The sequence below is a fragment of the Phaenicophaeus curvirostris genome, chromosome 2 (genome assembly GCF_032191515.1).
Source record: "Phaenicophaeus curvirostris isolate KB17595 chromosome 2, BPBGC_Pcur_1.0, whole genome shotgun sequence".
Classification (NCBI taxonomy): domain Eukaryota; kingdom Metazoa; phylum Chordata; class Aves; order Cuculiformes; family Cuculidae; genus Phaenicophaeus; species Phaenicophaeus curvirostris.
Window position 1 is genome coordinate 11,100,545 of NC_091393.1, and position 26,306 is coordinate 11,126,850.

Consider the following 26,306-nt stretch of genomic DNA (forward strand, 5'->3'; position numbering starts at 1 on the left):
ATTAGTCTTGTAATTGGTATGGATTATATGTCTTTTAGATACCTGTCTGTTGGTGGCAAGGCTTTTCTATAATTTAAAGTTGCCACAATCTTTGGGTTTTGTGGAGGCAAAATAGGATGTGTTTATTTCCCAGTCTTATTCTGGTGCATGTCACTGGTATTTTCTCAACCATAATTTTTGGTCCGGCTATTTGTCTCTTCTCCTTCCCCTTACAGTCTGATTAAACAGTTTGGCTCCATTTATAATGCTGGATAAGCTGCGCTGGAGTCTGCATCCTTGGAGATATTCAAAACCTAACTGTAAATGGTCCTGGGCAACCTGCTGTAGTTGACTCTGCTTTGAGCTGGGGGTTGGATGAGGTGATCTCCAGAGGTCCCTTCCAACCCCTGCTAGTCTATGATTTCATAACACAGGTCCATAGCAGTCAAGAAATCAGCTTCCAGGGTAATCTAGGAAGCATTTCAAGGGGAAGAGTGACTGTGATCCTGCCACAGTTAGTTTGAATACCTTTACTGATGGAGAGTGCCAAAAGACATTGGCTGTGCTAAATGGAACTTGAAAGAAAATCTCAATTGCTTCCTGTGCAGGCAGGTGCTGATGGAGAACCTTGTATAAGAGCAATCAGCTGTCTTCTATTGAATGTAAATGTACTAATTGTAGGGAAAAAACCAACATTCCTTCTTCTTCATCAGATGCATCTGATATAGTCTTTGCTTGCATAGAAGTAGTGATTGAAAAGCGATTAAGAGAAGCTGTTGGTTTTTTTCCTCCAGCTGGGATTTGATAGAGGGTGTATACCTGTATGTTTTATGCCCAAATATGAAAGGTTAAGTACAAGCATTTGAACATGGCAGAGGTGGGAGCTGTTAAGTACCTTAGAGAGAAGAGTTTTGTCTGATGAAACATTAATGCTGTGCATAACAGCATCTTACACTGGCAGGATTATAGTTTGCCTTGATTTTGAGAGAGTGCGTGTAAATTCATAAAGCTCAGATGATAGTACCATGGCGTGACATGTTTTGGCATGGCTGAAACTCCTTTGCCGACTTGCAGCATGGAATTGCTGTACTCTGAAATATCAGGAGTTCATACACAACATGAATGTGAAACAGCAGCAAATGTATTGCCTGGTACGCATGGCAGAAAGGAAGCTACTAACAGGACATAATTCTATTCTGCAAACTTGATTCAGAAAAGCTGCGATGGATTCTGCAAGTAATTTAACCTTCTTTTTTCTCTTGTATGTTCTGTATTGTCTTTCTTCTTGCTCTCAATTGACAACGAAATCATTGTCCATTACATAGACACATCTCCTGTCTGGTTTTTTCTTTCTTCAAAGAACCACACTGGTAAAATATTACACTGGATGTGTGACTATTAGAAGAGGTGTCATCAAATCATTTTTCCTGAGAACAGTGTATTTTTTTTCTTAAAGATCTGTCTTTAATAGCACTTCTATATAGATATTGATGATGCAAAGTAATGGAGCTAAGTGTCTTACACAGGTTAAAAATAATAGCATTTGTGCTGCCCTCCTTTATTTGCTCTCATGCTTTGCAAGAGAAGATCAAACTAACTTTGGGTGTTGGGGTTTTTTTGTGTGGTTGGTTTTTGTTTGCTTGTTTTGCCTTATAAAATGCGTGTCAGTGATAGTAGTGCCAGTTACCCTAAAAAAATCAGTAATTTTCTGCCAGTTGTATTAGTTTTCTTTTGGGTTTTGGGTGATATTTGATTTATACCCTTTTGTTGCAACTGTATTTCATTCCCTTCATAATAGCAGACAAGCATGAAAAGTTCTTAGGTGAAGGGAAGAGTCACATACTAACATTTGAATGTTTGGCAGTCCTCTCTGCCTTATTTGCCAGGCGTTGATTTTGAACCTCTGAAACTCTTCCCTAAAATCTTCACTCAAGACTCCATGTCTGAGGACAGATAATATTTTTCTCCCCTTTTAAAGCACAAATTATTGTTCTCAGAGTTTTATTGTTTGTTTTCACTGTGTTTTCAATTAAATAGGGCTTCAAGAAAAAATTCCATGAAGTACTGTATTTTAAATATATCTTTTTTAAAAACACAATGCTGAAAATGACTTCATGCTTTTTGTTGTGTAGATTACTTGGATGTTGCTAGAAGATGCTTACTTGTTTGTCTGATGCCTTATAACCAGCACCATACTGAGGATGAAGCAGTTTTGTTTTTCCCTTTAACAAAGATTTTTTGAGAAAGTTAATACCCCTAAGCAAGTTACTGTGGTGAGAAAGAAGAGATATTTGATATCTGAAACTGAAAAGTAGTCTTCTGATCAAATTTGCACTTCTGTAGAAGTATTTTTGACCTTATAATAATATTTCTAATGCTGATTTGGATATGGCCAAGTATGTAATATTCAAAAGTATGTTTCTAAGTAGCATGCAGTTATTGTTTTTGCAATTTCTTTACTGTAGTCTGAATATAAAAGTGGCATGATAAATGCAAATAAGAAAATAAAATCCCAATTTAATGCTATAGGAGTGTAAAAACAAAATTGAGAGTTCTAGCAAATCGGGTTTTTTTTATTTGAAGCCCTTGAGCAAGCCTTTTACTAAACTTTTCCTTATTTTTTGTACAAGATTTCTTTACCCCATTTAAAATCCAGGATTGATCTGAGTAATAAGAAAGGATGATGAAAAGTAATTTAAAGTCTTAAGTAGCCAGATATCATTTGAAATGAAAGTGATAAAAAGAAAAAAAGTGTACTGGCAACTGCTTCGAAATGTAGTGATGTGGCTCTCAGGAATGTTTGCAGTCTCCGGTATAAAGCAGAATGTGCATGGTATTTTCTAACATCACCGTGCAGATCCTCTGGATTCATAACTATATGTGAATAAGCTTGTATTTCAAGGTAAGTGATGGGATAATCATCCCTGAGAGAAAGGTTTTGATAAAAAAATGCACCAAGAATTCAAAGACATTAAAGGTTATGCTATATCATAATGAAATACTGGGAAAATGAGAGGTTAGTAGGGAAATGCAATAATATGAAAGAAAATTAGTATGTATGTATATTTGTAGCTGAGAACTACAAGTTCAGCATATAATTTAACCTTGCAGAACATTCAAAATAGTGTGTATGATGGAGGGTGGTTCAGGATGCCTGATGCTGATGGTATTTAGAGTACATCTTCAACTCTTTGATTTCTAGATTTCAAGGGGGATGGACACTGTTTTGCCTCACTTCTGTCACTTCATTACAGTCACCAGCTGCCAAACTGGCTGCATGAGCCTTGCTTATAGCACTTGTTAAAGGTTTAAACCTTTATTAAACTGTTCTTTGTTAGATAGTTACCTGACTACATTGGTTTCGTCCTGAAGGATGAACTACATTTTATTGGTGTAGGTGATGCAGGAGCATGGTGAAGAGAAGTTAATATGAATAACATTTATGCAGACAAAACTCCAGGCCTTTGGAATGAATGTGTTGTATACATTTTCTCAACACTTGTGTAACAAAATGATGGGCATATTAGACTTTTTTAGTGTAAGTAATCAGTAATCCATTGTAAATTGAAAAATAAAATCCTACATAACTTTAATATCCTACATAACTTCATTTACATAGACAATTTTTTATCTTAAGCCTACTGGTATAGAAAGCTAACTTAATTTTTAAAGTAATATTTAACCTTACTAAAAGTACTAAATAGTGAGGTAAAGGTTATGATCATCAAATTCCTAAATTTTAAGTGTTCATAAAATGACCAGTCTCATACCTGTGTGAACTAGTATAACTTGAAATCTCTCATAGTCCAATATCCTCTGTCATACTTAGCATTGAAGTTTGGCTTCCTGGTTGGGATCTTGGAGCAGTAGTGTATATATGCAATATTAGTAAAAAACCAGACACACGTGAACTTCCTTTCACTCTTATTTCTTTGATATATATTTATATTTTAACGGTTGGACTCGGTGATCCGGTGGGTCTCTTCCAACCTGGTGATTCTGTGATTCTGTGATTCTGTGATTCTTGTTGGTTTTCTTTTTTAAATAAGGACAGAACTTCTTCAAATGCAATAAATAAATCATTTCAATTAGCAAATGAATCAGTGCAGATTTCATTACGAATGTGGGCTTCAGGGGCCAAAGGCCATATGTGCATGCTTTGTTTTTTGAAAGGTTTGTCCTGGAGTTAATATTTTTAGTTTCATTTTTTTAGGCAAGAGAGTAAGCTTGTTTAAGTTTTATTTGATGATGGTCTTATTTCAAGTGGAATAACTGATATGTACATATTGGGTTCTGACAGACCAAGTACTCAATTGCAGTATAGGTTTTTTTTCCTGAGAGAGATTATCTTCCTGAGTATGTAGAGTGTGTCAACTTTGTGATGGTTTCAGCTTCTCTCTGTATTAACCATTTTGTTATCCTTTGTGTCTGACCCATTTGTGCTATTAAGCCACGGAGGAATTTAAATATTCTAAAGAAGAAAAAGGCTGTTACAGAACAAACATGGCTTTAATAACTTTGTTGAACACCTTTGTGTTTCTGAATTTACTTTATATTTTCACTTGATCTCTATCTAATTGTGTGTAACTCTCCACAGATATATTCTGCTAATGAGTCTTCAGGAACGAAATGAAAAGCTTTTCTATAAAGTGCTGACTTCTGACATTGAAAGGTTCATGCCTATTGTTTATACTCCCACTGTGGGACTGGCTTGCCAACAATATGGTTTAGCATTTCGGAGGCCAAGGTATGTAAGTTTATACTTCAAATAAAAGTAACTGTATCTTATTTTCTTCTTGGCAAATTTCTGCTGAGGTTTTCTGTCACAGCTGAATGTAAGCCAAAATTGCAATAATTGAGATAATTCAAACTACACTTTTGGTCTACATTAAACAATAATTTGTGTTGTATTAAGAGGGCAAATGGTTGTTTTCATTGTACTAAAACTTGAGTACATTTTTAATCTCATGAACAGACTTTTTTAAAATCCTAACTGCATGTTATAAGACCAGAGAAGAATGATTCATTAGTCTTAGATTTGTCGCAGCAGTCTGAAGAGCTTAGACTTTTACGTATATAAATATTTGTATTACAGATATTTTGTACATACATATATAAAAATAATATGTATACAAGCTATGGATGCATTATGTATGTACTTACAGACATCTTAAATTTAATCAATAATCATCCAAGTGCCTCTCCCACTGCTTAATTTGTTATTTTATAGGTTGGTTACTGTAGTGCTTTTGTTCTGTTTACAGTATCTGTATTTATAGTGTGATGAGGAACTGGTATTAAAGAAGGATAGATGCCTCTGTTTTCACTCTGCCCCTGGAGCATCAGCACAGAGTTTGAGATTTATGGTAACTTCATGTATACCAGTACCTTCAAGTGCAAACTGGAACAACACTTCAGAGCCTTCTGTACAATTTTCTGGCAGATGAAGAGATAAATGAGCTGCATGTGCATAGCTCTGTTAACAGAAATAGGTTTTTTACAGGCAAGGCATTGACAGAAAAAAAAAAGAAGCTTGTAGGATGAAAGGGAAGAAATGACTGCTCACAAATTCTTCAGCAGGGAGATATTTGAGGGAGAAGACTTATAGCTTCAGGGTTTTGTTGTTGTTAATGTAGAAATCATTTTGGCCTTGTGACTGACAGAATGAGTCAGGGCCATCTGGCCAACTGCAGAAAACAAGAATTCCCACTTCTATACATATTAAAAAGTTCAAAAAGACCTCAAAAATGCTTACTTAAAACTGTTTAATGATCTGTGGCTTTTAGGTGCCTCTCCTAGCAAGAGAAGTCATCTTCTTTTTTTCCCCTCAGTATTTACCACCAGGGTGATGTTATTTGCCTTCTGGGAAATGCTAAATATATCTGGAAATGAAGTCTTTGCCTAAGCTGGTCTTACTGCTTGTTTTGATATCCATTGCTGTATAGGATCTTGCACAAGGAGCACCAGCCTGTGCATGTACTTCTCACTTTCTCCCTGGATCAGTGCAGCATCTGTGAAGAAAAAAGCCCTGTTCAATTAGATAACAGTTCAGCTGAGCATCAGTCTGTAACTGATGAGACACAGTTGGCAACAGCAATGGAAACAACCCACTAGCCCCCTTTAGAGATTTTTCAGACTCCTGAATGCCACTTTTCAGTCTAATCCTAACACATGGGGGGAAAGCAGATTTGCGAGATAGGAACAGGGAGAAGAAACATTTCAACTTTTTGCCTTTTCTTTTAATTTGGTGGAGTTTTTGTCTGTAGAGGACCTAGAAAGTTGTCCTAATTTTTTCTCCTGTAGGTATTAAGACTAAAATCCTAGTACACGTTTCTCTGTCACTAATAAATTTATGGATCCATATGGTTAACTTGAAACAATTTACACTATTGACGTGCAGTTAGCACTGATATACTGGGAAGCAAGGACTTCTGAGTTCGCCACTATGCAACTAAGCCACTCTTCAGCTTCTCCAGTAGTGAGAATTAAGCGGAGTGTAAGACTAATGATTCTAACAAATCCATAATGAATGTCACCACAAGCTTATATTTTTTCCTTTTAGTTTCAATTATGATACAAACAACTTTCAAAAGCAAGGCATAATAGCAGTAATGGATACATTTTACAGGCTTTGGAGCAGCAAGTTGAACTTTCTCAGCTCAGCAAATGACTGCAGTATAAAACTACCGGTGCATATAAATAACATTGTACTAACTTTCTGTGTTCTCTGTTCTGCTTTTAAAATCTTGTTATTCTGGCACATAGATAGTGAACTTCCATTCTGATGATACCTTTAGCTATTCTGAAGAGTGATGATCCAAGTGCTCATCGAGCACCCTAATATTTCTAGGTTCCTAGAAACATGATTTCATTTACCAATATGGGAATGAAGTCTTGATTTTTTCTTCCAAAAAATGTTTTCATTTCCTTATTGAAAATGAGCAAATTCAAGGCAGATTATACTACTTAAATAATTTATTTCCCTTATTATTTAACTTAAAAAGTATATATCTTTATAGTCCATTCCATGATTTGGTATTTCATGCTGTGTTTTTCACTGCAATCAGGCTCCTAATAAGTGAACAATTCTTTAAACAATATTAAAACATGTTTTAACTGATGTGTCTTTTGGTATTCAGTTATTGTATTCTTGAGCTACCAATGTCAGCCTTGTCTATATTCATCTGTCTGCTGCTTCCCTAGCTACATGTGTGCTCTATTTACATGACTGTCTGTCTGGGGAGATATGCAAGATATTTATAAAGGCTGTTTTTCTAGCCCTGCTGAATTACCTCACTCCTTTGAAATAAGAGTTTAATGACTCATTGAAGTAAAGATGGCTGAAAAACATCTACAATATTCTTCTGCCTAATAAGGATCTCATAAATATTTTTCTAAGAAAAAAAATACCATCTGCCAAATTAGTTGTTCGCTGTTCCCTGTAGAAGTCCCAGCTGTAATGTTCACATCATTTCACTACCTGCTCTCATCTTCCCCCACCACCCAGTTGGTGCCAGTGTTCATTACAGGTCTCAGAGGAAAGGACTGTAAAGAGTTTCCCCTTTGACAGATTCTTAGCTGCTTAAGAAATACTCATACTTTGTGACCTTCCACTGCACACTATTCCAGAGATCTATTTTTTTTCTTAGAAAAACCTTTTTTTAAATTATTCTAAAACAACCATGCAAAGCAATCGACTTCATTTTGTTTAAAATTATAGAGTGCCAACTCATTTAGTGTTAAGCAATGTATGCTTAAATCAGTATCCTTCATAAACGGCACATACTGCAAGTTGAACTCCTGGGGAAGAAAAATTAAATGTTGAACATACAGAAGGAAATGAGGAGTAAAAGATATAAAATTTAGTTCAGTTGATGTGTTCTCATGTTTTTTATTGGTTCATTTTTTCCAATTGTTACAATTCAGGGAAAAGTTATGATCTTGTCATACCATAAAGTAAAGGTCTTACCTGTAAGAACTGTCTGTATCTGGTTTATGCTGATTCACATCTAAATGCTGTTTTAACTGATAAATGAATGCTCTTCTTTCAGAACATTTTTTGTTCCAGAATATTTTTAGTGCTGTCTCTTCCCATAGCTCAGAAAATATTTGATATTTCATAGTTAAACAAAGATCTTATTAGAAATAGACTTGTTTATACCGGTAAATAAGCTAAGACCCACCCAGTAGCTGCAGATCGTATTTATCACGTTGGAAGTTGCAAGACAAAGTCATGTTATTCAGTCTAAATCTATAAGGGGTTTTTACATTCAGTTAGATTACTTTACATTGTGAAGTAAGTTTGAAGTCCCTGGCTCACAAGTTATGTCTTAAAGCACGGAATAATGAAAATTAATTTAGAGCTAAAAAATAGGTGTTTCATGGGGTCATTAAATGAGATCATCTTCTGTGACTCCCTTACTTGCTTTTAGAAGACTATATGGGCTCACATGATGTGCTTAGTTTTATAGGACACTGGTTCAGTCGGGATATTTTGCAGTTATAGAATGAATATTCTCAGCTGACTTGCTGACTGTCTGATTAAGCAACATTTTTCAAGAGAACCAGCTGCAAAGTAATTTGACTCACTGGTCTGAAGCTCATCTAGATAATTGACATTTGTTTGTAAAATTAAAACTGAAAATTGGATTACTTGCTGTAAATATTCAGCTTAAAACCCACTAGTTTAATGAATAGGAGCATTATTCTAGAAATAAATAGTACAGATCTGATAGAAGATCTGTAACATGCACCTACCTACAGCACTCATGACAGAAATGTAATTTAGAAGATCAGTCTCTCTGGCCTTTCTCACAACTGCTAAGGAGGATGCAGGGAGAAAGAGCCCCCTCCAGGGGCTAGGTCAGAGAAGGAATTTGGACCTGTATAGATAAAATCTTTTACGGCTTATGTTGGGAATGTCAAGGAGTTGTGGCTTTACTGTACCTATCATTAAGAACATTATCTCAGAATCTCTGTTAGGTCACTTTTTGATGCAGAGTTTCTATCCATTATTTTAAAATAAATTCTTAAAGTAAAGAATTTTTGAATTGCATGAAGCGTGTACATACATGTGACAACTCTTGATGGCTTACCAAGAAACAATCCATTTCTATAAATGGGTTTCTGAAATATAACAGTTCTTTCAAGCGTTTTATTCATCCAGAAAGAATAAATATGGGAAAGTTCAATGGAAATTTCCTCTCAGAATCCAAAATCAACTTTTTACATCATACAGAGAACACCCAGGACTTTAAAGTTTTTGTGTAAGCTCAGCATTCAGAGAAGGGAGGGAAAGTTGCCAAGTATTGCTATGCTGAAGCCTTTGGATGTTGTTAAAATGTTAGGTGACTGTTTATGTATTTCCATTCCTAGAAGGAAAAGCTGTTTTAAACAGAACATGGACAAAGCAAGCCCTGATAACTATTGCAGCCACACAGGCATGGCAGAGTTCCTCTGAAATAACTTCCCAATGCAGTCACACACTGTCAAACTGACTAGGAATGTTTTTTAAAGTGGCTATATTGAAATTGATGCTGTGTATTCAAAATACAGATACAGTCTCTTAAGAGGCAAAGTATGCTAGCCTTAGCTTTGAAGTGATTGTTCTTTTTCTTCAGCAAAGTATTCTCACAGAAGTTTTCTTCTGTAGCAATTCTTGGAACTCCATCTATTTTTCTTGTTTTCCTTCCTCACAAATGAGTAGACATAGCATATCTGGAAATCTCTTATTTGCTCAGAGCCTAAGCAAGGTTACATTCTGAACTGACTTTTAATCAGTACTTAAAACTGTGTTTGGTTTACCTCTTTTGGTATTTGTAGAAAGGACTTGGAATGTTATTAACAATCTTTAGTAACAGTGATTTGGCAGGCAATATCTCATGTCTAATACTCAGTCTGCAAGTGCTGATTCTATCCCCCGTTGCCTCCTCACTGAAGTGTATAACTGACTTAGCGCATACAAATTTGAGATTGGTTCCTTTCCTCATATTCTCCAAAGAGTATTTATTTACATTTGTTTTATGTATTTACATTTGTTTTATGTATTTACATTTACAATGGCTCAGATGCACTGTAATGGATGCAAGTGCTGCAAGTGTACGTTCTTTTTTTGTTGACATAGTAATGTTGAGATTGTCAGCTGTAAGATAGCACCACTTTTTTATAAAGTAAATTAATTAGAGAATAGGGTAATATTTATTTCCTCCGATAGAGCATTGAAACATTAGATCTTGACAGCAGAAGCTGCAGTCTTTGCCAGCATTTGGTTGATCCCGTGGTACATTTAATAATTTGGTTTTTGTGGTTTTCAATGTGCCTTTCTTTGGAGCTGAATTTTTCTTTTTCTTAATTCCATTGGATGCCTTTGACATCCAAGAGTCTTCAGAAACCAGATTTGGTCTACACAGGAGGTCACAAACTTGTCAAGGACTCCTGAATCTCATGAGCCAAGCAAGTTCAGTTCCTGGTACTTCTTTGTAACTGCCTATCTTACCCACAGATACGTGGTATTTTCTTAATTGAGAACAGATCTAGATTTATTTGACCTAACTTCTTCACCAGTATAACTACCCCCTTAGATTTTTTTTCAGTTTTTTTTTCTACCAGGCAAAACAGATATAAATTTCTTTAGACACTTCCTTAATCAGATTGTTACCATGAATAATTACCTTAGTACCTTCATTTAGTTAAAACTGATTATATGAAACATAAAATCATATGAAAAGATTTAAGAAAGCAGCAATTTCAGAGTTTTTTTTCCTAGTACTTTTCATTTGAAAGCTATGCAGAATTTTCACCTGGAAGTGAAAAAAGAAAGTGTGAAGGTTTTTTTTAACTGATGTCCTGTAAGGTCTGGATTGTTAAGGCAATGTCTGAAATTCACAGAATCACTAAGTTGGAAAAGACCCCAAGGATCATTGAGTCCAACCATTCCTATCAACCATTAAACCATGACCCTCAGCAAATTGAAACGTGTTGCAGTAGAGCCATAAAATACAGTAAAATGCTTCTTTGCAAATTTCCTGTAGGAGTTCCATTCTCCAAAAGGCACTGGTATGAGGTGTGTGTATCAACAATATGGTTCAGGTGGTAAGTTACTCTGAGATTACAACAGAGAATTATCACGGCTGTAGCATTTCTTCCAATTTTAAACAAACTTTCTCCTACTGACTTCAAAAGCCTGGCAATGATGGCAGGTGCAGACTATGCTGGCTGGTGCCATGCCTGGAAGCATCACAGTCAGAAAGTTGTTCTTGAGAAGGGATTGGCCAATGCAGTGGAGGTGCCCACCTTATCCAGAGACACAACCGGCACGTCTTGTCAGAAATCTTCCTCCTCCTCCTCTCCCTCCTCCACCAGGCCACTGGAGCTTCCTTGTTGGCAGCCGCTGCTGGAGTCAGCCCTCTGCTGCCTGGGCAGCCAGTAAAGTGCAAAGAGCACCAAGAGGGCCTCAGCACATATCCAGAACCACCAACTGTGGAGGGCAGCAACAAGCATGCCTTGCTGGACAGGCCCGTGTGGCTCCTGGATCAGCATCTCCATCTCCTCCATCGGCCAAGTCATCTCCCTGCTCCGCTCCTCTTGCTGCTTCAGGAGGTCCTGCATGGACACATCACTCCAGTCTCCCACCTTCAGCGTGTACTGCACAAGGCTCAGGACAGTCAGGATGTGGGTGATGCCCACAGCCGTGGCCTGAAGGACAAGGGAGAGAAGGAGCTCAGAGGCGCTGGGAGGGACAGGAGGTGCAGGGGCCCATGGCTTGGTTGCAGAGGGGTCAAGGGAGCTCAGAGGCAGTAAGGGGAAGGTTTATGAGTGCTGCGGGGATGTGGGCACGTCCTCGCATCCTCCTGGCCTTCTTTTCACCCAGCCCTGAGGACGGCACTTGCCTTGCCCACGGTGCTCTCCACAGCGGCTGCATCCTCGCCCTGACCTTAGAACCCCCCTAGCCACCCACACTTTGCCCTTGGCTCTTGTCAGCCCAGCCTTCCCTGCACCTGCCCTACTCACCGCTGGCACGAGGCGTACTGCAGTGGCGGCGCTGCCAGCTGGCACGCCAGGGGACACCCTTTTGTGATGTGTTCTTGGTGCTGTCACAGACACCAGAGCCCCATGGCGGCAGCGTGCCCAGCCACCCACAGCCATTGTCCCTGGCAACGTGCAAAGCACAATCCCCCTGGTTGGAACTAGATGATCTTGAAGGTCCCTTCTGACCCAAACCATTCTATGATTCCATTCTATGAAAATATATGTTAGTTTGCAATTTTCACTTTTGTCTCTTGTGACAAAAGTTGACATTTTCCAGACAGTTTTGCATCTTGTTTTTTTGTATAGCCTTTCTATTGGATTCAAGCACCATAGCATCTCATCATAATTCTACTCTTTAGCATAATTCCGTTCTGTTACTTTCTTCAAGCTTAAGCTTAGCTTAGTACACTCGTACTTCCTTGTGGTGAAAGTAAGGCTAATAGTTGCTCTTAGCGTAACATTTGCCCTGCTCTGAAAAGATGGAGAATTGCCACAGCATGAGAGTATTGAATTCCTCTCTTCTCCTAGGCTGTCTTCTAGAAACATACTATGCTGGATTGTGCCCGAAGTGTATTCAACTTTTTCTGTCATCAGCCAGTAATGCTGCTGCAGGGGAAGGGCTGAGAATCTTGCATGGAAGATGTTAGTCGGCCTCATTTTGGTTTTAGAGTGCTCTGTAAATGTTAAGCTGATTTCTTATTCCAAGAAATAGATGAATGAAAAAAAGTTTAATCTTGATTTTGAAAACATTAAGATACTCTTTAGGTTATATATATATGTAATCATCTGATCTCTCTTGATCTGTGTTAAATTAATGGATTTTTGTAATATTTTGGCAATAATTTTCACCATTTAGTTGTAGTATGAATTCTCCTCTTGTTTATTAAACTTGCACTTCAGAATAAAACGATGAGTGATTAGCCTGTGCTAAATTGAGACTATATAGTCCTGGCCTAGCATTATGAAATACAATGTCCTCTATGTGGTGATATTTTTTGTAGGTTCCTGGTGTTTGCATGTAGGTATTACCTGCAGCAATACTGGAAGGATGGTATTTGCAGAAGTCATGCTATGAGCTATTCTTTCATTTAATCTTGTCTGAATTGGAACTTTGCCTATTGTTAGCCTCTTCTTACTCTCATAAGCTGCACAGATGATTTCTTAGGCAGGTAATTTTCCAGGAGATTTTCATCATTGTCGTAAAAGAAGCTTTTTCCTAAAACACAGTGCAAGAATGGAATTTCTGGTTTTCAGACCTGAATTTGTACCTCGGGATTTTGCATTGCTCCGTTTTTTCTGTAAGGAGTGCATCTGGGCTGTGAGCAGGAGGAAATGAGGCCATCCCTAATCAAAACATGACTCTCAAAATGTTTGGCAGCAATTGGTAATTGGGCATTTTCCTTCCCCTTTTAGCACAGTGTTCTGAGGAAGACAGCTAGCAAGCCTCAGGGTCCTTTTACAGAGCCATACTTCAGGGTTTCTGTGCAAGAGTGCCAAAATTACCATACTGGCCATACCTCTGTCAGTTCCCTTGTCCACTCCCTTCACACTATCCTGGAAATTTTCGGGGACCCCAGCCCTCATTTGGTTTGTACTTTTACTTTTTACACTTTTCCACTACGTTTTGTGTGGGATTAGAACAGAAAGTTCTTCCTTCTCCACAGATTTAGAGGACTCTAATTAGTCTTTTCAAGGACATCTGCACTCTGAGCCAGTGGGAACTTACTCTTCTATGGGTTTTGGCATATGATGATTATCTTCTCCACTATACATCCAACTGAGGTCCTCTGAAACAAGGAAGTTTCTTTCTGATGCTTTTCACACATGAGGAGAACTGTTTGTGTGATAGTTATTAATGCAGTACCTATTGGACCCTTCTTGTATGGTTTGTTAAAGTCATCTTGTGGACCTGCATGCAGAAGACTGGACAGAAATTGCATGATCTGAAGTTAAATGTCTTTACTCTGACTAACCTTTCCTCTCTAGTGCCAATACTGCATAAAAGGTAGGCTCTATCCTTTTCAACAAATGAGCTGTGTCATTGCATTTTTAAAATAACTTTATTCTTTTGGCAAGTTATAGTTGCATATCAATAGTTAGGACTTGTACCGATTTATCAGCATATTACTCTTCAACATTTTCCTTTTTTCCTGAATTTTTAGAGATATTTTGATTTTACGCCAGCCTACAATACTGCCTTCTGGTTACAAGCTTCCAGATTTCCCAAAGCAGTACATTCCTTAATGAAATATACTTTAATGGCAGAGATTTTATGTAGCTTTCACACTTCAGCTTGGCCAAAGACTTGTGACGGACACTAAATTATATGAAAATACAGTACAGGAGAGATCTACATGTTGGCTCTGTCCTACTCAGTTCAAGCAATATTTCTCTACCAAAATTTTCCAGTCATGTCAACCTACCAGATTTATTCAGCCCCCTAATTGTCAACAACATTTGGCCTCTAAAGCAAACCTTTGAAGAGTCACTTGCTTCAGTAGGAAAGCCAAGACTTTCCTTACAAGGACGGATTATCAAATCCCATGCAATTTCTGCAAACCAGTGTTTCTTCATCTTTACCTTTTGTGCAAAATAATAGATAGAGTTGCCTCCCTTCTGGACTGGGGGGCTTTGGACAGTCCTTAAGTTGTGGCCTGCAGGTGACAGTAGTTTGCCTATCAGTGGCCTGGAATTCTGCACCTTCCTGGCACTCATTTAGATCAACACAGACAACTGGCACCTTGTGTCACATGAAGAAACAGGATCACAGAATCACTAGGTTGGAAAAGGCCCCCAGGATCATCGAGTCCAACCATTCCTATCAAACACTAAACCATGCCCCTAAACACCTCATCCACCCATCCCTTAAACACCTCCAGGGAAGGTGACTCAACCACCTCCCTGGGCAGCCTCTGCCAGTGCCCAATGACCCTTTCCGTGAAAAATTTTTTTTCTGATGTCCAGCCTGAACCTCCCCTGGCGGAGCTTGAGGCCATTCCTTTTTGTCCTGTTCCTTGTCACTTTGGAGAAGAGGCCAGCACCCTCCTCTCTACAACCTCCTTTCAGGTAGTTGTAGAGAGCAATGAGGTCTCCCTTCAGCCTTCTCTTCTCCAGGCTAAACAACCCCAGCTCTCTCAGCTGTTCCTCATAAGGCCTGTTCTCCAGCCCCCTCACCAGCTTTGTTGCTCTTCTCTGGACTCGTTCCAGAGCCTCAACATCCTTCTTGTGGTGAGGGCCCCAGAACTGAACACAGGATTCGAGGAGCAGTCTCACCAGTGCCGAGTACAGAGGGAGAATTACCTCCCTGGACCTGCTGGTCATGCTGTTTCTGATCCAAGCCAAGATGCCATTGGCCTTCTTGGCCACCTGGGCACACTGCTGGCTCATGTTCAGTCGGCTGTCAACCAACACCCCCAGGTCCTTCTCTTCCAGGCAGCTTTTCAGCCAGACTTCTAGTCTGTAGCTGCATAGGGTTGTTGTGCCCAAAGTGCAGGACCCGGCATTTGGCCTTGTTAAACCTCATGCCATTGGACTCTGCCCAGCGGTCCAGCCTGTTCAGATCCCTTTGCAGCCTCCCTACCCTCCAGGAGATCCACACTTCCACCCAATGGTGGATGGGTGATCCAAGGATGATGCAAGAATTTTTCAGGTGTTTGATCGGCCTTTGGAACTAGAATTTGAATTTTCAGATTATCTTATCCAGAGAGTGTGAATCCCTTTTTTTTGTTGTTCCTAGTAATGTCAGATCCTCTAGGAGTGTTCAGAGCAAAGTGAGGCACAGTGCTGATGCTGATGGCTCCAACATAAAGCAGGTGATAATTCTGCTTTTAAGATGCCCTTATCTTGGGCCTCAAGACTTTTTTAGTGTTAATGATCCTCAGTATATCGATGTCAACTTCCCACTGAAGTGGCTCACGCGCTCATTGTTTGGAATGACTTTCAGGGAAAGAACAGATCATTTTAATCTTTACTAGTGTACTTAGTAATGTTTCTGCTGTCAGTCTCAGTTGTCCCATGTTTTGCTCCAGGACTCTGGCCACTACATCACTCTCTATGACATATATGCTCATTTACTCCAGGGCTTTTCTCTAGTGCAACGCTACTGATTTGCTGCAGGAGGTGAGGTAAATCTTTCAGTGCAGCCAAATACAGCCATAAATTTTGAAGTTAGAAACTGCTTTAGCTGTGGACAATAAATGCTCTGGGTTTAGGTGGAAAGAGGCTAGGAAGGGAGGAGAAGCCACAGCCTATTTATTGAGCCTGCTGTGCAGACCTTTAGTGTCAGGCATGCTTAGCCTTTGAGAAAAAAAAAAAAAAATCCTTTTAGAAGACTTATATGTTATCTTCTGTTGTGCTCTTTGATCAAAGAAGGGGAACAACAATTTCATGGACGATATGAAGCAGTTAAAATGAAATCACTTTCTATCAATAAATTTTGTTGATTGCACAACTGGAGTCAGCTGATGGTTCTCAACATAAGCAGCAGCTGTAAATGCTTAGTGTTTCTGTACTAGACACCAGCACTAATGGCTGTTGAACATTTATGGTGAGCTTGCTGTTGCTGAGGAGTTACAGTATTTGCATTTTGGATGGCAGTCCTTAGTTTTTATAAAAGTACCTATTCTGAAACCCTCTTAGAGGAGGTAGCACTCCCGAGGGCAGGCATTGCAGGGATTGCCTATTAGCGTTCGTTTATATGTGGAGAAGCACTTAAAGGAAAAAGACCTGCTCCTTTTCTGTAGGTGTTAGCTGTTCTCACATCTCAGAGTTGTGAAGTGAGTGTACTCGCAGGCTATCCTCTCACCCTTCTATGTGCTATTTAAACTTTCAATTCACAGAATCATAGAATTGCTTGGTTGGAAAAGATCACTGAGTCCAACTGTACCTGTCCATTACTAAGCCATATGCCTGAGCACTTCGACTACCTGTCTTTTAAATATCTCCTGAAGAAGGTTTTCCTGATGTCTAATCTGAACCTCCCCTGACACAACTTGAAGCCGTCTCCTCTTGTCCTATCACTTGGGAGAAGAGACCAAGACTCAGCTTGCTACAACCTTCTTTCAGGTAGTTGTAGACAGCGATGAGGTCTCCCCTCAGCCTCCTCTTCTCTAAGCTAGACAACCCCAGTTCCCTCAGGCACTCTTCATAAGCCTTGTTTACCACCCCCTTCACCAATTTCATTGCCCTTCTCTGGATGCACTGTAGCACCTCACAGAATCACAGAATAACCAGGTTGGAAGAGACCCACCGGATCATCGAGTCCAACCGTTCCCATCAAACACTAAACCATATCCCTCAGCACCTCATCCACCCGTGCCTTAAACACCTCCAGGAAAGGTGACTCAACCACCTCCCTGGGCAGCCTCTGCCAGTGCCCAATGACCCTTTCCGTGAAAAATTTTTTTTCTGATGTCCAGCCTAAACCTCCCCTGGCGGAGCTTGAGACCATTCCCTCTTGTCCTGTCCCCTGTCACTTGGGAGAAGAGGCCAGCACCCTCCTCTCTACAACCTCCTTTCAGGTAGTTGTAGAGAGCAATGAGGTCACCCCTCAGCCTCCTCTTCTCCAGGCTAAACAACCCCAGCTCTCTCAGCTGTTCCTCATAAGGCCTGTTCTCCAGCCCCTTCACCAGCTTCGTTGCTCTTCTCTGGACTCGCTCCAGAGCCTCAACATCCTTCTTGTGGTGAGGGGCCCAGAACTGAACACAGGATTCAAGGAGCGGTCTCACCAATGCCGAGTACAGAGGGAGAATAACCTCCCTGGACCTGCTGATCACGCCGTTTCTGATACAAGCCAAGATGCCATTGGCCTTCTTGGCCACCTGGGCACACTGCTGGCTCATGTTCAGTCGCTGTCAACCAACACGCCCAGGTCCCTCTCCTCCAGGCAGCTTTCTAGACAGACTTCTCCCAGTCTGTAGCACTGCACAGGGTTGTTGTGCCCCAAGTGCAGGACCCGGCATTTGGCCTTGTTAAACCTCATGCCATTGGACTCTGCCCAGCGGTCCAGCCTGTTCAGATCCCTCAATGTCTTTCTTTTAGTGGGGGGTCCAAAACTGAACACAGGAGACAAGGTGCAGCCTCACCAGTGCTGAGTACAGGGGCACAATCATTTCCCTGGTCCTGCTGGCCACGCTGTTTCTGATACAAACCAAGATGCCATTGGCCTTCTTGGCCATGTGAGCACACTGTTGGCTCATGTTCAGTCGGCTGTGAATCAACACCCCCAGGTCCTTCTCTGCCAGGCAGCTTTCCAGACATTCTTCCCCAAGCCTGTAGTGCGGCACTGATTGTTGTGTCCCAAGTGCAGGACTCAGCACTTGGCCTTGTTAAACCTTTATTCATTGCTCTGGAAATACTAATAAAAAAGTGTGTGCTTCTTTCTCCCTTCCTGGAGCTATGCTGTGAAGGGAATGGGTTTGCTTCCAGATATCAGTGGGATAAAAAAGATGGTTTTACCACATATGTTTACAAATAACTATCACCAGCAGCAGGGATGTATGCGTAGGCAACGTGAACACGTAACAAGGAACTACTACAGAGTTAGACTGAGATCTTCTTAGAGATACTGGTGTCCTACTCTCTGCATCTATGCAGAGGGCTTTATCCATGTCCCTAGTAATTCCCATTGGTATCTCCTGATGCTGCAAAATGAGGTACCAGTATAATTTCAAATGAGGCACCAGTGACTTAGAAACATTACAATGCTTTATTGGTTCATTCTGTATATTTCCTAGCCCATGCTCAGAGGATATTTTCTTTCAGGGATGTGCTTACACTGGAATTACTCCAGTTCTCATTTTCTGTACATTTGTTGCACGTACTTTGGCACCACCCAAATTCCCTGCTTACACATTCAGCAGCTTCTCTGCTGAAAATACTCTCATTACTCAGTAGTCCAACATTGCCTCATTGTTGTAATTCCAGTACAAGAAATAATAGCTTTTTTTATATATATATATGAAAACCAATTATTCCTGTAACTTGATTTAGTGAAGTCAAAAATAGGAAGGAAAAACCCAAGAAAAATCACTTTAACTTCGAAGCAGCTTAGGTATTGATACATGACAGCTTTCTGTCCCTGTCTAGAAGCTTTCTGAATAGATAGGGCAAATAGTCAGGTCTTAAAGTGGAAAACTGAAAATGAAAAGAAGGCATAAAGAATTTTAGCCATCAAGAGTGTAGCAATAGGATGATTGTGTGTTTTAATATATCTAACGTTTCTCTGTATTTATGGCTAGATGCTTTTAGTCTGGGAGCTTCTTTACACATTGCTTTTGAGACAACCACATTCTCCTGCTGATATGAGGCTTCTGGAAAACACAAGAGACAAAAGTTCTGGGATAGAAATTAACCCTTTTATTTTTTTGCATGGCAGTCCTGTCTTTTTTTGCAAAGTTCTATAGCTTTATACAACTATTTTCTTATGTATGCTATACAATAAAAAGTGTCAGTCATTTGAATTGTAATAAACTTAATACATCCATAGAAAGACCAAGGCATAATAATTTTATAGAATCTATCATAGAATGGCATTAATGTACTGTAATTTGCTTTTGGGTGAAGAAAGGTTAGTGAGACATCTGCCATCCTTAGCACTGCTCTCTGAATTAAGTGGTAGCATTGCAAGTCAATGCTAATTTATATAAGGACCTTCTGCTAATGAGTATTAAGTGATTAAGCCACATCCAAAAAAATCAGCTGTAGGTATATGAGAGGCTCCTGAGAGTGCAGATCAAATACATATAAACTGAACCAAGCAAGCAATTTGTGTAAGAAAAGCAGAGACTTCAAGCCAGAGGCAGATATTGATGCAGAAGGCATAAAGCAATTGCCAGAGAAATGGTATGGACTCCAGGCAACCACGTACTGTGAAATATATACATAAAAAAAGGAAAGTGGGCTTCAGTTTGTGCTGAATAAGAACTTAGGTCTTTAGCTTAGATGGTGAAAAGTCACTTGTCATTTTTGCCTTTTTATTTATAGAGCAACCACATTTAACTTGTATTTATGTTTAGTCTTAAGGAAAAAAAGAAATTCAGGAGATTTCACAAATTTATCTCAGTGTATTCTAGAATTAACTACTGCTTTCAGCTTTTTGGTGGAAGACTGTTCTAAGAGAGAAACTTACTGTTGCTGAGATGAAGCTCTGAAATGGCTTACAGAGACACAGCAGTGCATTTCAGTTGACAGAAGTTCAACATATTATACCAGCTTTCTTATGTTAGAAGGTATTGGATTTGTTTATTTTAACTTTTCTTCTGGAGTTTTCTTTATTTTTGTTGTAAGCACATACAAATTTACAGGTTTGCTGCACTGTATGGTGTGTTGCCCATGCTGCCTGTTTCAGGTAACAAAATATTTTTAAGAGTTTTCCTTAGCCACGCAAAAGGAGCTCATTAAATATGATACATAGATGTTTGGTTCTGAATATGAAAACACAGAACACGGTTTGCTTTCTGTTCAATTAATTAATGGCTTATTCACAAATAACTGGAATATGGGCTTGGGGGATTTGTGATTCTCAAGTAAATAGCGTATTTTAAAATATTTCAATTCTGCCCTACTTCCATTTGCTGCAAGCGATGTGCCTATTTCGATTTTCAGTTTGCCACTTCACATGCTGTGTAAAAATAGTGCATGCACTGAAATGCCATTCTCCTTGAGGATGGTCGTAACCTTAGCCATTTGGTTGGTACGTTGCATTCAAGCTTTACAGTGAAACAAACATCATTGTTGAAAGGTGACTTAAAAGTGTTCAATGGCAACGTCCTCTGAAAAGCCTGGGTCTCTATTTAACATTGAACTTAAGTGCCTTGACCAGGTAGGAAGCTCACAAATAATCTTTCAGAAACACTTCTGTACCTTCTAGATAACGCTTCTTTCATACCTCGATCACCCTTAAGACTGCCTCCAGGAGTCCTCTCCAAATCCATTCTCTGTCCTGTGCTGCTTTGTTTCATGTAGGCATATAGCAGAGGATAGCAATACTATTAGCCATTTGTGTTAGCTGATATCATTGCATAGTGCATTTTTTTCCTAAAATGTTGATACTGACTTTATGAAATGAAAAACTCTATGTGGGTTCATGACTGAGTGTATATAAAAAGAAGGGAAAATATAAAACCATTTGCCACTAAGGGATGAGGTTACTTTTTATAACAGTGGGCGAGATGCATTCCAGATGTTTAATGCTTCAAATGCTATCTGGGGGTTCCATCTAATATTTTTTCCTCAAATTTTACAGTATTTCTAGTAATTTTTAATTGAGTCAGAAAATCATTAGATTATGCTTAAATATATTCAATTCCTTGTAATTAAATACACATTGTATAGGTAATATAAAGTTCCTGAGTTTTGCTGGTAAAGTTTTAATACTCACATTTTCTGTGATTGAATTCAAGAGGAGAACTGGTGTGTTGGAACTTTGTTAACATGAGATAACATAGTCTTAAAAGTAATCATGTATGCCTCTTGGATTTTTTGTCTGAGATACAGCACAGGCCTAGAAATTTTGTCTGTCTCATACATTCATGCATGTTGTAAATTTAACAGAATAGGAGCAGAAATAGTGCTTCTGATTGGGTTGGTTGCATTTTTCTATTTTTAAGGCTTATATTTTTGAAAATGCAAAATATGGACATAAACCATTACTTGTTAATGGGGAAAGTTTGTGTTACTTTGACACAGTAACTCAGGCATCTGTTGTTAAAGCTTCTTGTGTTTCCTAGTAGCTGTCAAAGCCTGACTTGTTGGTCACAAGGACAGAACAAGAGAATAAATTTTCCCGCAAGAGTGGAACAGTTGTTGTAGTTAGTTAACATTTAACAAATGTAATTTAAATGCCTTTTTTTTGTTTAGGATCACATGTAAACTGCCTGTTCTCTCCATATTGCCAGTTACAGTAGAAAGAAAACGGTTATGGTCAACACAACACTGTGTTTATTTGAAAATTAATTTTGTCACCTTTTTATAAGAAATGTTTCACTTTCAAATGCTCATCCTATGTCTAATTAAAACCTAAAAGCTTCATGCTGTACATTTTGCACAAATTTCCCATTAATTATCAAAATAAACTGAAAATTAATCTTTTCTTGTGTCTAAGATATGGGCAGTATAGAAGCAGGTGAGCAGTGCTGCACTTAGGTAGGTTGGGAGGTGCTGATGGACTCATCTGTTTAAAATAGCACTTCTTCAGACCCGAGTTGTTTCTGAACACCAGTTTGGTACCCTTTGTGTTTCCAGCTGCAACTGCCTCCGGGGTTACCTTTCCTGCAGTTCTCTCTGTGCCACACTTGCCCATACCCTGTGTAATGGTGAGTTGAGGCACACGTAAGCCAGCCACATCAACCACCGCAACAAGTAACTTGCGGGAATATTAAAACTAGTGTGAATGTCTGAAAATCCAGAGTGGATTGTTTTGCATTAGCAAGACTTCAAGCTTCTCCTTCAAATGATGTTCTGAGACACCACTGATTCACTGTGAGAACCATAGGCGGATGGTCTAGCAGGCAATAAACTCAAACCCATATTTTTTTCCTCTTTGAATAAGAGATCTCTAACTGAGTCAAATATTAAAATTAAAGTTTAAACAGAAAATTATTTGAAAGCAATTTCTGTGAACAACAGGAGAATAGTCTGTAAAAAAACTGAGGCTGAATAATTCCTGGCTTTTCAATTCAAACCAGGGAGGTGGTTGAGTCACCTTCCCTGGAGGTGTTTAAGGCACGGATGGACGGGGTGCTAAGGGGCATGGTTTAGTGTTTGATAGGAATGGTTGGACTCGATGATCCGGTGGGTCTCTTCCAACCTGGTTATTGTATGATTCTATGATTCTGTGATTCTATTTTTAATCTCTTCTGTGTTGCTAATTGTAGGGCACAAAACTCATGCTGAACCTATGTTCAATTCTATTCAAACTAAAGGTTTCTAAGGAAGAAAATATACATTTAGTAAGGTTTTAAAAATTTCTCTAGTAACTTCTTTGCTGTGTTACTTCTCTCACTGAAACTAGTGCTTCTGATGTAAAAGCTTGTTTGGTTTTGTCATAAGATTAAGTTTGAGTGGAAGTTTCTTAAAATTTGCGGGCGTTAAATTGAGATCTTTACCTTTTCAGAGTGTTTTGCCCACCTTTATGTGCTGAAATACCAGGAGACTTACCTTCAGTTGCTATCTGCTGATTCAATTTCCACTGAAAGCAGGAATAGGTTTCTGTGTATGGTTGGATCATGCAAAAAGCATTTGTTCTTCAAATTTTAGCAGAGCAAACTCTGCTAAAACAATTATTTTCTTTTTGCTGCTAACACTCCTTACTAAAAACCAGGGAAACTTCATGGTCCATACTGTATTTTTGCCTGAGGAGAAGTCAAGGCAAAGTAACAGCTTTCGCTGACCCTTCTTGGGAAGGGGGCTTGGACTTGGTGAGCTCCAGCAGTCCCAGCCAACCTCAGTGATCCTATGGTCTTCATGCCCTTGGGATGTGGGTCAAGGAGATGTTGCCAAATGCCATACACAGACAGCTCAAGCAGCCTTGCTCTGTGCTGCTGTGCTTGTTAGTGATCTTGTATGACAAGTTTAACCTGGGTGCTTTCACATCAGTGCTGCAGCTCCCTGCATTAGGAACTGCTCTGTTACCACAATGTAAATTGAGCCGTTTCCTTGGGTCCTTTTCAGCAGATAAGGTCAGCTCTACAAATGAAGATAGTGTCTCTTTTCAGAATTGACTTCTTCATTAACGTGGAAGTTGAGTAGGATATGCTGTAAGAAGGAGCTTTTTTAATAAGTCTTCACTTTTGTCCTTGTTAATGGTTATTGAGAGCAAATGGTGATTTAAAGGTCAGTGAAAATTGGCTTAAATGACACTACTGTCTAAATACTGGAAATTTTCCATGTTCCAGTGAGCTAGAGCAGCACAAGTTGTTGAAGTAAATACGACAGCTATCTCCTTGAGTATGTCACAGTTAAAATAACATTTAAAAGTTTTTCTTTAAAACCATCATTAGCATTGCAGGATTCCTAGTAGATACACGGTTGATGTTGTTTGTTGATGGTTCTTTATGCAGTTTATATTAGCATAAAGTAATACAAACATGATGGCTATTGAAGCAGAACAGCGGGTTACTTTTTGTCTTAAAAATGAATGAGTCTGGCTCTGGTAAATCATTCTCTCATTCACAATTTTCAAATAGTTCTATTTGTGTCTATTAGAGTGTAAGTAATTAAGTTATTTATTGAGCAACTGTCAGAAGGATTTAAGTGGCTTCTGGAGAAAAACAGTTCTGGCTCTTAAAACTCAGCATTTCTCAAAGTCTGCCTTTTTCTTTTGAAACAAACACATCCATTGAATTGTTGTTATGTTGGTTAAGCAACAATGCATAAAAGCTGAGTGTCAGGATGAATGATACTTTAGAAGTATAGTTAAATCAACAATTTCATGTTTTAAGGAGTGAATATAAAGTAGATTATTTGATCTACTATGTATGAAAAGGACGCAACATTAAAGCATGAATACTTACATCATGAAATGCTGTGCTGTTTTCTTCTGTGACTAAAGCAAGTGAGGGACTGATTAAAAGTCTGTGTTGTCTAGATATACAGTAAGTGTTTTACATAATTGATGCAAAAAGTCTGCAATTGCAACGTCCACAAAGTGTTGCTTTTGCTATGAGATATTCTTAATTTTAATCTGAAATAATTTGAGGTGCACGTTATCGTTTCCAAAATAAAGCAGAAACTTGGATTATTAGCAAAGGGACAAGCTGCAATTTCTTTACGTAACAAGTAAAATTGGTTTTACAGTTTTGCTATGTAAGGCCTTTAATGTTTTACTCAGATTATTTTAACAATGTAATGGATGTTGTGTTGAATGAGAGCAGTTAAGGAATTACTTCACTGGGTTGCTTTTTACTGTAGAAAGGTCTGACTTCTTTGCCCAATTCTGTAGCCTGAAGTTACCCAGTTGGCATTCCGACAGAGTGAAAGTAGGATGTTTCAAGCAAAAAAATGTTCCTTTTGTGAAAGTCTTTATACACTCAAAGTAGCAATGTTAGCTCTTTGGGAGCAGGAATCAGGCCCTCAGAGAGCTGGGAGAGTCCAGACTTGGACTTGGAATAGGACAGCAGTCCATGTGCAGGTCTTTTCTCTTTTGCTTTGTCATTTGCCTTCAGTCTGTTCTGCTCCAGTCAACTTGTCCCTTTTTTTATCTCTCTCCATCTGTTGTGCTACAATTTATAAAATATAAGCTGTATGCAGGCTCTAGAGCCTGTTCCAGATGCAGAAGGGCAGATGGGGCAATGTCTATGTGATGTCCCCTGCCCAGAGATTGATCAGGAATGTTATGGCTCACTGTTTTGCAAGTTATTGAACAGCAGCCCCCAGTTTCCCATTTCCCTAATTCCACGTGGGGTGGAAGAGGGGACGTGCTGAGATCTGAAGTTGGATTTCTGGGCAGCTGTGGCTATTTTTGAAAATGCACCCACTCCAGCTGGGTTGTAACGTTTTGCCAGCTAGGACTGCTGGATGTAAAACACAAAGTACGGGCAAAGAGAGTCTGTCTGGAAGTTCCTGCAACTCATGGGGTTGTATGAACCAGCTCTTCTGAGTATAGTTCTACCTAGATAAGGCTCTTTGAAGCACACAGTCTCCATCATTGAAAAGACAAGGCAGAGCCATGGAGTCTGGTCAAAGCTGGTGAGGCAGCCTAAGAATAGTGCAGATGCTGTATTTAGTTTTATTCTTGGGTGTGCAGCATCTGGAACACTGCAACTTGCTGAGGCTTGCACCAGAAAAAAATATCATCTTAACTAGCTGGCAACTCTAGTTATCTTTTTTTTTTCTTTTTTACTTTATCATTATCATGATTATTGCTGTCATCATCATTATTATTTATTTTTAAATAATATTTTAGCATCTATACTAGAAGATTCCATAGCATCCAAGTCTTTGTGTCACTAATTATTTGCCTTTTGCTCCTTCAAACCCTACCTTCTCTTTTTCTGAAACCTCATTCTCTTGAGGTCATGTTTTTCAAATGCTGGGCTTACCCCTGCTGTCTTTCAGTTTAGATTCATCAATTTTCTGTTCTTAAGGCTAATACATGTTGTAGACTGTACCATTCCATAAGTGCCCTGAATTTAATTGTCTCTGATACATAGATGTTATATTTAACTCTAGTAAATGTTAAAGCACTTAACTTACTAACAGCGATTGCTAAGCAGCTTTGTTGGATTTAGACACATGAAAGAGTGCTACATGCTGTATAAATAGTGCCATGAAACAGCATTTTTGGAAGGGAGTCTTGAAAT

At 39.1% G+C, this 26,306-nt stretch overlaps 1 protein-coding gene across 2 annotated transcripts in view; it reads left to right on the forward strand.

Moving 5' to 3' along the window:
• The window catches only part of ME1 (malic enzyme 1), a 175,380-nt gene that overhangs the window by 47,899 nt on the left and 101,175 nt on the right, over positions 1 to 26,306 (forward strand). For both annotated transcript variants that reach the window (XM_069851267.1, XM_069851268.1), the window contains exon 3: positions 4,577 to 4,726. In XM_069851267.1, coding sequence (XP_069707368.1) covers positions 4,577 to 4,726 — 150 coding nt within the window. The remainder of the gene's footprint in view (positions 1 to 4,576; positions 4,727 to 26,306) is intronic.